Source organism: Bison bison, unplaced genomic scaffold, assembly GCF_000754665.1.
Source record: "Bison bison bison isolate TAMUID 2011002044 unplaced genomic scaffold, Bison_UMD1.0 scf7180017864491, whole genome shotgun sequence".
In the NCBI taxonomy this organism is placed as follows: domain Eukaryota; kingdom Metazoa; phylum Chordata; class Mammalia; order Artiodactyla; family Bovidae; genus Bison; species Bison bison.
The window spans coordinates 20,404,348-20,419,381 of NW_011495050.1; the positions used below are offsets into that span (position 1 = coordinate 20,404,348).

At 42.2% G+C, this 15,034-nt stretch overlaps 1 protein-coding gene across 2 annotated transcripts in view; it reads right to left on the bottom strand.

The window, feature by feature from the left end:
- Nucleotides 1-15,034, bottom strand: part of GRHL2 (grainyhead-like 2 (Drosophila)) — a 171,783-nt gene that overhangs the window by 30,577 nt on the left and 126,172 nt on the right. For both annotated transcript variants that reach the window (XM_010863509.1, XM_010863508.1), the window contains exons 10-12: nt 7,516-7,603; nt 6,690-6,829; nt 1,589-1,620 (exon numbers count right to left, since the gene is read on the bottom strand). In XM_010863509.1, the coding sequence (XP_010861811.1) occupies nt 1,589-1,620; nt 6,690-6,829; nt 7,516-7,603 (260 nt within the window). The remainder of the gene's footprint in view (nt 1-1,588; nt 1,621-6,689; nt 6,830-7,515; nt 7,604-15,034) is intronic.

Here is a 15,034-nt window from a genome sequence, read left to right on the forward strand (position 1 = left end):
AGACAAGGCGTTCATGTGGCTGTGTGCCAATTAAATGTGACTGTGTGCACTTGAATCTCATAATTTTCAAATGTTATGCAATATTATTCTTCTTTTGGACTTTTTCAACCATTTGAAAATATGCAGACAGTACAAAAAGAAGTGGCGTGCTGCAGTGGGGCAGGGGCGGTGAGGGGCGCTCAATTTGGCCCTTAGGCTACAGTTTACCAAGCTCTGCTTTGGAAAAGAACCCAGGACTATCTGTTCCACTTGACTTCATTTTGAAATGTTGCACAAGGAAATATTGCTTAAGAATAGGGAAGCCCTGGTTTGACCATAGTTTGAAAAACAGTGATCTAGAGAGTTTAGTTATACCCATGTAATTAGTGCAAACCAAGATTTTAGTTGTAAGTGGTGTAACATGATGAAAATTGAATGTAGTACAGCATCCAGGTGGCAAAAAGAAATGATCTCAATATAATCTCCAACTCATGTGGTTCAGAACACGTGTACTTCTGAGAGCCAATTTTAAGGAGACCAGTAACAAATCTGGTGGTACCCCCTGGCGGGAGAATTAAGATGTTGAGAGGTAAAATGACATGTGAATGAGGAGGAAAGGTTGAGACTCATCCAGAAAGAACTACAGCCAACGCATATCAGTCAAAAGAAGGCAACATCGGTTCCACAAACTAACTTTCTGGAGCTGGAATTGTCCAATAGCGTCATGAGCTATCTCCTACAATGAGAATAGTCAGAATATTCCCATCACTGGGAACATTCAAGTAGAAGTTGGCTGACCCCCTATCAAGAATGTGGTATATTGCACTGTATTGCCTGGGAATAGGATCAGCTAAATGACCTTGAAGATTCCTTTTTGCCTCCAAAATTCTAGGAATCTACACAATGAGTTAATGAACAGAAAAGCAGTATGCAGTGACTTGATACCCAAGACACTGGGAGCCTTCAATGCCCCTGTGTAAACCCTCTCTTCCCTACAGTCCTGAAGACAGTGACAAGGTTCTCAGTCTTCCTAGCCCCCATCTAAACCAGCCTCGCCACTGGCCCAGGCAGCTCACCCTCCAGCGTGAGGGATGTGCGGGGATGGGGAGGGGGGTCCAGGTAGCACTGAAAGGAGGACAGGCTGTCTCCTTAGCTCCTGCCTTGAGCTCAACTCGATCTTGTGTTGGGGCCAAAGATTTCAGTAACTGGATTAGCAGTGAAAGGGTGGAATCAAAGAGATGTACCACTTCAAAGGCAGATCATAGGAAGGAGAGAGGGGTAAAGAGAAACTTGGGGACTTCTCTGGCAGTCCAGTGGTTAAGACTCTGTGCTTCCAATGCAAGGGCCACAGGTTTGATCCCTGGTCAGGGAAGATCTCACATGCTGTGAGGTGCGGCCAAAAATAAAAATAAAAAAGAGAGAAACTTGGAAGGAGAATGGTACTTCCAGGCTTCTCCCAGACAATTCTTGGAGTCAAGGCTTCTCTAGCTCTGAGTCTGGGGCTGAAAGGACATGCCCACTCCCTGTCCCATTATCCTGTGCTTGGAAACCCATTTCTACCAACAGGAACTGACTTTGGGTGTTGAAGTGAAAAGCCTGAGTGTCTTACCCTTCTCGTTCATCATCCGTGTTGTAATACACCTGTGGAACAAAACGGCAGACTTACTGTTGGTGAAGCATGAGAAATGGAAATATATTACGTGATGCACAGACTTTCCTAAGACATTACACTGTCTCTTAAAAAAAAAAAAGACAAATCTGTTTAATCATTTGTATGTGTCTAATACAAATCTGTGTGTGTCGAATACAAATTTAAGCTCTTCAACAGTCTCCTAGGGTTAATTCTTAGACGTTAATGAACTAAAATTAGAAATCTGACTATTTCTAGCTCAAATCAGTCTGATCAGATCACCTATAGATCAAAGCCAAACCTTGCTTTAGACATTCAGGAAATATTTTAGCAAGATTTAAAACTCATTGCTTAGAAGGGCCTTGGCACAGGGCCTGTAAGTAACCAATCCCATCCAGTCCACAAGTGAGCTGATTGCAGACTGGTATACTTTGGTAAAGGGAGGGAAGCAAGTACCAGGCAGTAAGCCCAGGCCTTTGTTTATTTCCCAAAGGGACTTGGGCTACCCTGGTCCCATGACCACAAAAATCTAGGAGTCAACTATCTTCAGGCCAGGAAATGTCACCTAGCCCTAGGAGGTATTTCTGGCTATAGCAGGTGTTCTGGCCAGAAGGGAAAGAGACTTCTTTAGGTGGTCAGCCTGGCAACAGGCCAAATCAGATTTAAAGACATTATGAAGCATCCTTATTATTTTATGCAGCTCTGGAAATCCAGAGGGGGAGCTGCTGTGTATGTTAAGTCCTCTTCACCCAGTTATTTACGGCAATTAACTGTGGGCCTTTCAAGAGCTTTAACTATGTGCTTCAGGATCATTTGCATTTGGGTGAAGAATGACACTCGTTAGTATCCAACATTCACACATTAAACTTCAAAAATCACCTTTGGGTTCCAGTCCACTTCATCAATGTCCCTGCCACAGCCATGACACCCTCCATGTAAACTTTCTCAAAGGCTCGTGCCAGTTTCCAGGATGCCGCCAAGCCCAGACTTAGTTATACAACAGAGCTCGTTACCTGGAACTCTTCGGGAATGAGTCATATTAGTCATTGGCTGAGATTTCCATGGGGAACTTTTTCCTCTTAAAGTTTTTAATGTTTATGGTAGTATTGTATCCTTTCTTCTTAAACACAAGGCAATGAAGGTGAAGGTAAGACGTTTCCTCCCCACGCCCCAAGTTTCAGTGTGGCATCAGAGCACTGGGTTATGCTCAGAATGGACTATTTATTTAGATGTATACAGAGGGACCCACATAAGCCAGGGAGCCTGGGCCACAGCACTGGACCCAAGACAGATGCTGACTTGTTTTTTTGCTGCTTTCTTTAAATGTGGCATAATACACCCGCCCTGCTTCACTGCCCAGGCAGGGTAACGGCCAGCTCTCTGCAAAGGTGCCTGGTGATCCAGAGCCAGAAGCAACCTTCTCTTGAGTGTCCCCCTGGCTTCCTGGGCAGCCTGTACTGTGCTGCCCCCGTCGCCTCCCCGCACCGCCACTTCTCACCTTCCCGCACCGCCACTCCTCCTCCTCCTCCTCACACGGGATGACCCACCATCTCTTCCTAGTCGGCTCTAGTGCTTATTGCACAAATTTGATTTTTGGACAGTGTTCTCAAACTTCAGAACACATAAAAACGATCTGGAGAACTTCTCATAAACACAAATTCCCAGGCTCCCCTTAGGAGATTTTAATTTGAAAGACCTGGAATAAACCTTGGGAACCTGAATTCTTATCAAGAACGCCTGTGATTTGGGTGGAGGTGGCTTACAAGCCACAGGTCAGGGAGACGGCTCTCGAGGGTGTAAAGGAGAAGAGAAGGGATGTCCTCCCTGGGTTCAGGTGCATTGAGGGAGGCTGATTCCTGCCAGGTACATGGGATCCAGAGGAACGAGGCCTACGCAGCCCACAATTTCTCCCAAGCTCCTCTATCACTTCTTTTCAAGGGTTCTTGACAAAAGGCACCTTGCATCAGTTCAGTTCAGTCGCTCAGTCGCATCCGACTCTTTGTGACCCCATGAATCGCAGCACGCCAGGCCTCCCTGTCCATCACCAACTCCCGGAGTTCACTCAGACTCATGTCCATCGAGTCAGTGATGCCATCCAGCCATCTCATCCTCTGTCGTCCCCTTCTCCTCCTGCCCCCAATCCCTCCCAGCATCAGGGTCTTTTCCAATGAGTCAACTGTTCGCATGAGGTGGCCAAAGTATTGGAGTTTCAGCTTCAGCATCAGTCCTTCCAATGAACACCCAGGACTGATCTCCTTTAGAATGGACTGGTTGGATCTTCTGGGCTTTAATGCGAGGAGAGGGAAACCAGAGACCTCCATAGTGCCTGCACCCTGGGTTCATGCTGTTTCAGGGGACAACAAAATCTGACTCCATGGTGGATCTGTTTCTTTAACTTTTGCTTCCCTTCCTCCGTTGCTTTTGTTTACTAAAAGGCCTGCCTGGGGAACCCTGCCCCTCTGCCTGAATTTTACAAAAAAAAAAAAGACATTAACACAACCTGTCCCCATCCCACCTCCCCCCTCAGGCTGGCCATTCCAGGAGATACTTGCAAGACTCATGACCTTTTTATTTTACTTCCTCACCTCCTCCCCATCTCTGTTCTATAACAGAAACTGGCATCCAGGCCCAGAGAAGATGATCATTTGGACATACTAGTCTGCCACCTTCTTGGTCTGCTTGCTTTCTGAATGATGTCACATTCCTTGCCTCCACATTCCTCGTCTCTGATTTACTGGCCTGTCGTGCAGGGAGCGGAATGAGCATGGACTCGGTAAGAATGCCCTCCTGTGAGTGTTTGATAACCATCCGGTGACTATTTCAACCCACGAGTGAATCAGTGAGACATGGAGGGAGAAGGGGACATGTGGGCTGACAGTGAAAGCTAGCCGGCGGCTTGTTCTGCAGCTGAAGGGCTGCCACGTGGCTGACTTCGCCAGGTCCATGGCAGTAGCGGTTACTGAGCATCACACCATCACCTGCCTTCCTCCCTTCCATCTCTGCTCTCTTATGGGAGAACTGGGCCAGCTCGTGACCTGCCACAGCTGGCTCTCATTTGGCCTGTCGAAGCTCGCCAAGCCCTGTCCCTTGCCCACTTCCAACATCACAGCACTGCCCTCTTCCCTCCTGCCTCTGGACTCATCCCCCCAAACTCCTAACTCTTCTAAGGAAAGGCAGCCTTTCTAGTCCTGACCAGCTACCGCAGGTGCTCTTTTCCTTCAGCCAAGCACGTTGATCAACCACAGGATGTTCACACACTGTCCCAGCACACAGAAGAGTGCGTTCCTTTGTCACCCGGGGCTCAGGCAGGCTCCCTCACTGACCCCCTACATTCTGACTCCAAAGCCACAGGGAAAGCCTGAGGCTCTTCAAGGACAGCAGGACTTAACTTTGCTGATGCCCCAAGGGACGCTGGTTGGGCTGCTTTGCAAACTGCTGAAACCAACGAATGGGAAAGACTACACTTTCCTTCTGCTCAGCCACAGGCTAGGAGTCCCGCTCAGGACACAGAGGGGGTACGTGAGGCCAGAGACAGTCACGAGCCATCACATTTGGTCAGTTTTCCTCTTAAGATTCATTTACAGCTTTGTGTATTTTAGAGAAATCTTGCCAAGAGAACAGGTCAGGCTGTCAGCTTTGATACAGGGCTGAAGCCAGAATCACAACAGGAAACAATGAGAGCAAGTTAATTCAACCATCCCCTCTTTCCTAAAAGTGTGACGACCTAGCTTCAAAATACAGCACATATTTACAAAGACTGCAAATACACAAATCACCACGTTCTTGGGAATTAAAAAATAAAATCAGGCCCTGGCACTCATGTCGTAATAAATCGTTACATTCTTCCTTTCATCTCTGTGTCTTTTTCCTATCAGACAAGTAAGACAAGATGAGAATGTTAAATTTTAATGTAATGCACTCTTAAGAAAAAGAACTAGGGGGTATTCTGCTACCCATATTTAGTTGGCATCAAAAACACCAATTAAAAAGTTCTGGTTGTATAACTGGTTTGTCTCATACACAAAATGAAATGGCCCAGGGACAAAATATTCTCAAGAAAAAGAAAGTTAAGCCAATAATGATTTCTGTTCCTAGACTAAGGTCAATTCCAGTGAGTACCTGAACGCTAGAATGGAAGAAAAACTTGAATGTGTCAGTATGCACCTATTTCTCAACAGGAAGACAATTCTGGCTAAAGCTAGGGAAGTAATTTTTTTTCACACAATTTTAATTTATCACATAAAATAGACAATATTAAGACATTACAAAAAGCAAGAAAAATTATCCATCTCTTAAGCTTACTCATCAAGTATTACAATTTTTCTTGTAACATCTTGCAAAAAACCCAAATGAAATTTTAGGCCAACCCAGTATTTGGAATCACAGTACAGACACAAATGAATATTCTACCTTTTCCCCACTGAACATTATCATAACTAGTTCCTATGTTGCTACATAGTTTTCCTAATTATAATTTTAGTGGCTGCATATCATTAACGTGAGCTACCATAAGGAGCTAATTATTGGGTGTTTATGTATTATAATATTATCTCTATAATTTCACTTGTAACTAGAACTAGAAGACAGGAATTGTCTTTTAAAAGGCTTGTCTACAATCTCATTTTTCTTTTGGTTTAAAATAATTTACCTATTCAACAGTGACTGTCAATTTACTAAGAAAAAGTTTTTAACAGAAAGAATTTTCCTCTTAAGCAACTTGCCAATGGGTGCAGTTCAATTTCCCACCATTAGATGGAGCCCTATCGCATCATGCGGATCCCACAGAACAAAACTCACAAAACTTGCCTTACAGGTTATCAGCCTTCTTACTTTCTTCCTCTTTCATTGCTTTGTCAACACTTCACTATTATCAGCTCACTCTCACCTTCCCCTTAGTAAGTTGGTTTCCTCTCCTGAGACATTCCTTTCTATAAAATTACATTTTCTGTAGGAAATGGCTGACTTTTAGTCGAACGCATAGGTTTTATTTTTCAGGTCAATAGCGCCTGAAGTGATGGTCTCTTAAGGCTCTACCTGCCGAGTGGATGGATGGCAGGCGATGTGAGCGGGTCAGCCATACCTGTCCTGTTCTCTGCAGGTTTGCGAAGTGAACATCAGGTATGAAGAGGACGGGCTGGGAGTGCAGATCAGGCATTGTCTTGAAGTAGGTGACGTCACTCTTCTTCTGTAACGGTATCGCTGCCAACTTCCCATCAGAGGCTGGACACGATCACAAAACCCGTAAGTGCAAGGGTCGTGGATGACTTAAGATCTCTCACTTGTAAGCTCTAGTCTTGGCTAAAGTTCGCAATGGTCTCCTATGAAGCTTCCCAAATGCCATATATATGAACAGACTTTAAAAGCCTGCCCTCTCCCATCACCAGACCAGCAGAAAGAGTGTGCACTTGGAGTGAACACTCCTGAAGGGGTGCTCTCCTGTCACTCTCTGCACCCTAGATTTGTCTGGAGAAGGAGGATGTTGGTCTCTGGAGTATGAGAACCTCCCTCCTAGCTCTGATGTAATCACATGATCCTATTTGCTTTGCACAGGGATGGTTCTCCCCATCGCCGTGGCTAGCCATAACTTGTGCTGTGCTTAGTTGCTCAGTTGTGTTTGACTCTTTGCAACCACATGGACGGAAGCCCGCCAGGCTCCTCTGTCCATGGGGATTCTCCAGGCAAGAATACTGGAGTGGGTTGCTATGCCCTCTTCCAGAAGAACTTCCCAGCTCAGAGGTCGAACCCAGGTCTCCCTCATTGCAGGAGGATTCATTACTGTCTGAGCCACCAGGGAAGCCCAGCCATAACTTGGACGTGCATATTTTACCTACAACCCACTTCTTTCCACCCATTCCTTGGTGGACCTGGCCCGGCTGAAGCCCACCCCCCTTCTCAGCCACACTCACAATTGTTGCACTGGGTCTGGGAGGCCTGGCCTTTCCCCTTCTTCCTGTTCTGCTTCCTCTCTTCATCTCGGATTTTTCTTTCTGCTCCCTGACAGGGAAAAACAAATGCAGACAATGTTACCAGAAAGTGCAAAACAATTGTGCACACACAAGTCACAGGGATAAGAAATAAAACGTGGGGAGGGGAGGCCAGCAGCCGCGGCTCCAACCTCCAGCGAGGTCGACCGCCCCTCAGTCTACCTGATGTTGCTGACGTCCTGGGGGAGGGAGGGATCCCACTCCTCCCAAAGTCTCCCCTTTTTTTGGTATCTTGCCTATTTAAACAATTCCAATTACGGAAAGGCCAGACTCAGTTCCCTATCCCAGTAAAGCCAGTTAAGTAATTTTAGTGGTATTTATTTAAAATAAAATGTTGTAGGATGATGCATTGGCCTGTTATCTTTCCTAATCATGGAGTGGGCATGAAAGTTGAGTATGAATTTCCTATAAAACTTTTCCTTTGCTCCTTGGTATGGAACTTTAAAAAATTATTACAGAAGAGGAAATGAGGTAGGGCTGAAGCAAACTACACAAGGTGTAAGATTTTGTATATACAACTACGATCCGGGCTTTTGTCTTAATATGTTCATATGCTCCTGGAAATGGCATTCAATTTGCCTTTTTGCTCCTCTGTTCCCTGTAATTTGACTTTTTCATTGGCATCTCTTGCCAACTCCATCCAAATTAACCAGCTGACCACCACCCATGTCTCTTGCCCTCTTGGTCTTCCACAATTCTTTGATCATCCTCTTCTCTTTTTGGTCACCCTTCGATGTCAGCTTTGCTGACTCATTTTCCTCTTCTCACACCCCAAATACAGACATTTCCACATAGTTCCCTTTGCCTTTCCCTCTCTCCATTCTTGTGGCAGAGAAGTCCATCTATACCTGTATTTCCAAGGTGCTCTAACGCGACACCTCTCCCAGCCTCGACTCCTCCTACGTTTCAAATCCTCACTATTTCTGCCCTTTGTGGCAGCACATTTAAAAAACAGCAAAGTGTGGACTGCTCAGCAACCTCTACCCCTAGAAAATCCCCAAGTTATCACACACAAAAGAGATAGATCTGAGAATATACAATTTAATCCTTCTGTAAAATGCACACAGATCAATTAAAAAGGAAGGGACAAGTTGGTAGAAATACTTGCTATATAAATCTCATGTGCTGTGCTGGGCTGGGCTTCGTCACTCGGTCGTGTCTGACATTTTGTGACCCCATGGACTGTAGCCCACCAGGTGCCTCTGTCCTTGGGGATTTTCCAGGCCAGAATACTGGAGTGGGTTGCCGTGCCCTCCTCCAGGGGATCTTCCCAACCCAGGGATCGAACCCAGGTCTCCCACACTGCAGGCGGATTCTTTACTGCCTAAGCAACCAGGGAAGCCCATAAAATCTCATATAAAGTGTTAAATCAATAACATATAAATAATGATTCAAATTTAAAAAGAAAACAGCAACTATCATACCAGTTAAAAAATGGACAAGAGTCATGAAGGCAATTCACAGAAAGGGGCACGCTAATGGTTTAGAAGTAAAACACTGAAATATAGATTTTGCTTATCAATCTGGCTTAAAAAAAAAAAAACAAACATAATCCCAATTCTGGCCAAAGTAAGGCCATGACACAATGGAGACATGTGGCCAAGGGAGGCATCCATCATAAAGGACACGGCTTTAGAGCTAATTCTTCATGAACAAGTGATGACAGCTAATCAGATGTGGCACTTCCTCTGGGCCAGGAGAGCTCTAAGAACTTTACATTGGTAAGATTTGGATGTTTATAATACTTTAAACAGATATTATAAATATGCATTTTTATGTCAAAAAGCTTCTACTCCAAAAAGAGACTAATCATTTACAGTGCTCTATTTTTAAGTTTTAAATTGTCACTGATGTTTATAAACCATAGAAATTCATAGAAAGAAAGAGATAAAATGTAAAAATATTTCCTTGGAAAGTCTCTTCAAGATATACTAAAAGTTTTGTAGAGATTTTTGTCTAGATAAGGTATAATATTTTCAGGAAAAAAATAAAGTGCTAAATGCACAAACATGACTTTGTTCAAATGGGTGTGAAAAAGAAGCAAAAGGCCCTTATTATTCATTTGTAGTTGTGTCCATGTAAGACTTTTTTCTCTGTATTTGAAGTTCTGTACAATATAGTATTGCATGTAAGTCAAAATATAGAAATTTACCTACATAAATTATAACTCACTGAAGACACATCCCAAAGTTTGTTGAGCAATTTTATTTTAAAATTAGTCTTCTGTCTTGTACAATTTATGTGAAGAAAAGTTCTGAAATTACCATTCTAAGATTTATATATGTTCAGTGTCAATTTTTAGGAAATAAAGCCACCTGCTTATCATTTTACAGGGGTTCTTTGATACGCCAAACCTGAAGGATTAACATAAAACACAGAGTAGTTCTCCATAGAGCCTAGTCCGGGCACCACATCTATGTAAGAAACTCTCTGCCCAGAAGGCCCAGAGAGCAGCACTCCAAAACAATTCTGATAGTATCCAAACTTAGGAGGACCACCGTCCTCATGTTTAAAATAACGCTTTGATTCACAGTGACCCAGGGCAGCTTTGATACATTCAATTATGATGAAGAACCATCCTTGAACATGACCTTCCAAGAATTCCTTTCCTTCTTTTGATTATTTGTGACCCAAAGCTTCTGGAAAATATTTTCACTCTCATTAAAAATGTAAAAAAGTCTGGTTCTTCCAGAAGGGTATAATTTGCTACAAATACCAAATTTATCATTTGAAAATAATTTCCCCCACTTAGATGTTCATTATGAAGTGTTAAATTTGGAGAAAAGAAAAAAAGATGCCAGAGGATTTCCTGATTATACTGTGATCACCTTTGCCACCTCTTGAGAGGTGATGGCTATCTTTATATTTGTATTTGATACTTAAATTGTTTCTCTTAAATTTGTCTCAGTAATGTGGCCTTAACCTATTTAAAGTTGGCCAAGATACCGAGAAGGTATTTTGGAAAAATATCTTTAGTTTTTTATAATCTCCAAGATAATTCTAAGCAAGAATTAATAAAGAGGGGGAAAATTCTTAGGAGAAGGTGGCTTTATTTTCAAGTTTTGAACAATATATAGTTGCTCTTTGCAGTAATATGATTCTTGTTTTTCATGAAAGATAACTGAATTAAATACAGATATAAAGATATCTGCTTCCCAGGTGGCATAGTAGTAAAGAATCCATCTGCCAACATAGGAGACGCAAGAGATGCAGGTTCAAACCCTGGGTTGGGAAGATCCCCTGGAGTAGGAAATGGCAAGTCACTCTAGTATTCTTGCCTGGAAAATTCCATTGACAGAGAAGCCTGTCTGGCTACAGTTCATGGGATCACAAAGAGCTGGACACAATTGAGTGACTGAGCCCATAAAAATACAGACAAAAGTATTGATAAAGATATAGCCATATAGCAGATCCTGAATTTTTAATTCATAAACATATGTATTTCAAAAAAAGAAATTTTAATATCACAAAAAGGGAGAGAAGTCCTTTACTTTCATCTGCAATCTTACAGGTGCATTAATTAAAAATCAACCTAGGGAACTATAAATAGTACAAAATTCCATCTGTTTAAACTGTGGGAAATTTACAGTTTTAAAATGGAATGTGAAGAGTTGACTCATTGGAAAAGACTCTGACACTGGGAGGGATTGGGGGCAGGAGGAGAAGGGGACGACAGAGGATGAGATGGCTGGATGGCATCAATGACTCGATGGACGTGAGTCTGAGTGAACTCTGGGAGTTGGTAATGGACAGGGAGGCCTGGCGTGCTGTGATTCATGGGGTCGCAGAGAGTTGGACACGACTGAGCGACTGAACTGAACTGAAAATGGAATAGTTCTTAATTCTTTTGCTTTAGAAGATGATTCAAATTAATCTTTTGCATTTATACACACATTTGAAAGTGCAAGAATTAAAATGTCCCAGGAGTGAGTTTTGCCTGTATTTTGAAATCATGGCTACAAATGTAATGACAAATCATAGCAAAAGATTTTGCATCTAGCTTATTGGAATAATTAAGAGCAGTTAAGATTAATATACTCTGCTTATCCCATGAGATTCCTTCCCTATGAGTTTCCTGATCCTCATCATCATGTTAACTAAAAAGCGACCCACTAGAGACTCTTTACATCACTAGTTCCTTGGAGTCCCTCTCATTCTAGGGCACAGTGAACAATATGGCACTCTCTGTTTATTCTGCATTTTATGCTTTATTTTGATTTTTAGTATTTATTACATCAACACTCGAAACAAATAATTATACGAGCATCTCTTAAGCCTTCTCTTTCATACTTTCAATTCCAGCTGTGACATAAAGGTAAACAGATTGCCCAGGGCCTCCATTCCACCCTTCCTTCCTTTTCTCCTTGTTCCTAATCTTCCTCCTTCCTTCCAAGAAGGAGATTCAGGGAGGGGGATTCTACTATTCCCCTTGAAACTTCTGGAATAAAAGAAGGGAATTCAAATCAGTTAACTGTTCTCCCATGCGTACTTTAAAAATTCCACCTTGTACATCATTTGAAAATGCTTTCTTAACATTTAATATGTTGAATTAAAGATATAAGGAATCTGAGTTTGGGATCAGACATGGATTTACACGCAGCTACTCTGCTTTTTCGCCACATGACTCTGGCGAGTTACCTGTGCTCACTGGCAATTTTCTCATCTACATAACACTGTGTCTACAGACCTACCTGTGCCTCCTCTATATCATGGAAGCTGCCTAACTGGGCCTGAGAGGGCTGTGCTGCTCTGACAATTAGCACTAATTGAAATCATTGCAACTTGAAACGCTATCGAGATTTTAGAGACATTTTCCATTATGCCACATGTCCCTAAACTCAGTGCAGTTCGAGTTAATTTGCTTCCTTCTCTCGTCTCATGATCATCTCTGCCTTCTGTTCAGAGATGCCCACTTCTTCCTCCTCTCCAACTCTGCTAAACGACAACTCAGACATTTTAATGGCCCTATAAGCTCTTTGATCTACATCTGACTGCAGCACCGTTAAGAGTGCTGGCAATTCTGAATTAGCCACTAACCTCTTTTTCCCCTTTCTGTCTTCTCCCCAGGATCTAACTGAACTCCTACTCTTTTACATCCAGCCAACTCCCTGGCGGCTCAGTAGTAAAGAATCTGCCTGCAATGCAGGAGACTCGGGTTTGATCCCTGGGTTGGGAAGATCCCCTGGAGAAGGAAATGACAGCCCACCCTAGTATTCTTGCCTGGGAAATCCCATGAACAGAGGAGCCTGGCAGCTACAGTCCATGGGGTCACAAAAGAATTGGACATGACTTAGAAACTAAAATAACAGCAACAGCAGTTGCCAGTTTATTCAATTTTTCATATTCTCTCCCTACCCTACCCAATTGCTAAATAATTATGTCTTGATTATTGTCAGAATATATCATATTGCCATTCCTGTCTCTCCCATCATTTTATCCAAGATAAAAACACGTGGAATGCTCACTGTCAGTCCTTTTATCAATGTCTTTACAGTCATATTGGTGTCTAAACAGAATTTTTTACTAGATTCCTCGAGCAGAAATATCCCCTGGATTTTTGCCCCTTTGGTTGTTTGTTCACTGGTGGTTTTGTTTCCTTGTTTTATTTTGTTTTGCATGTGCCTGTTTTCCTTATACTTGAAAATCAGCTTGGCTGGATGTAAAATCCTTGGCTCACATTTTCTTTACTTGGTTACTTTAAATATCACTGTCTCCTGACAAGGCGCTGCTGTTGAAAAGCTTGATAATAAAAGTTTCCTTATAAATGATTCATTGCCTACCATATATAAAGTAGATGGCTAATAGGGACCTACTGCGTAACACAGGGAACTCAGCTCAACCCTGTGTGGTGGCCTCTATGGGAGGAAAGTCTGGAAAAGAGTGGATATATGTGTGTGTGTGGCTGATTCACTTTGCTATGCGCCTGGAACCAAGACAACACTGTACATCAACTACACTCCAGTAAAAATTAATGAAAAAAATTAATGACCCATTGTCTATTTTATTTTTCTTAGATGCCCAAAGAATATTTTTAAAGTCCAATGTCTTTTGCTATTGGCTATCCTCAATCAACTTTCCCAAGTGCCTGGTAGCTCATTAAAAATATGTTCTTTTTAAGTTTTCCTGATTTGTCCTTTTTTAGCTTTTCTTCTGTTCCATTGTTTATGTTTTCTCCCACAAAGATACATATTATATGTTTTTGTATCTTCTTTCCCTCTCTTCTGTATCTATTATTTTCTCTTAATTGTTTTCTCATTTCTTCAAGTTTTTAAAATTTTGCCATTTTATACTTGTATTGTTCTTAAGGAATTATCTTTGACATTTATTTACTCCCATGTAGTAGTCTTTACTTCTGAAACATTTTAATCTTCCACTTCTAAATTTTTTCCTGAATTCTACTATATCTCTTTTCAAGTCATTCTGGTCTCCAAACATCTCATGTCTGAGTTTTTCAAATTGTTGTTTATGTTGTTCTTCATAATTTCCATGATTTTGTTAATTTCATATTTTAAAATTTTGTTAATTCTCAGCCCATCTGAAACAGTAGGCTATAGACATAAGGACATATAATATGTATCACCTGTTTCGGGGGCATGTCTTTCTGGCATGCATCCATGGTCCACAAGAAGTTAGTCTAATCTTAATTATATTTTTCATGTAACACTGTAGGGGACTCAACATTTTTTCTTTTCTGTTGGTCATTTCTAAGTGAAATGAGTAAGTTAGGATAATTCTTCTAGCTTGATGGTCCTCACGCTCCTACTCTAGCTGTGTTCACAAAGTGACAACAGAAAATCGTCCTGTATTTCCTGAGATCTCACTACTCTGTTTTCTTTCCCCTCTTCCTTTTTAATTGGAACTTCTCAATCCTTTGAACCTTTGCTTTCTTTTTGTCTAACTCAACTTGGATTCTACTCCCAGCAGCCTTTTCTCAGAGCAGGATTTTTATCCTAGAAGGGAACTTCGATTTGTAACTTTCCCAAGTTTATAGAGCCCCAAACACTCCAATGCTTTGTCCCCTTGCACCCACCCACCAGTAAATTCAAGTCTGCACACTCCATCCTTCTACCCCAGTCTCACCAGATGTCCTTGATGCCCACTGCACTCTCTGCTATCATGGACCACTTGACAGTGTCCTGTTCTTCGGTCATCAAGTGAGTCCATTATTTTCCCTCATGATGCTGACATCATACAGGTTCTGAAACTGTTGATGCTTGGTCCCATTCACATTTGGGATTTGTAAGGGTCTCTCATCACATAAACATGGGATTTTAATCTTTGCTATTCTAATTGATCTATCTCATACAGGGGGATTCAAGAAGATTCAAAAACTACATGTCCTCCTGAAGCATCATGTTTGCTAGTGAACATACTTAAAAGGTACTGTGTCCATTCCAAAAGGCTCTAGAGGAGACCCCATTTAACCCATAAAAGAGGTAGG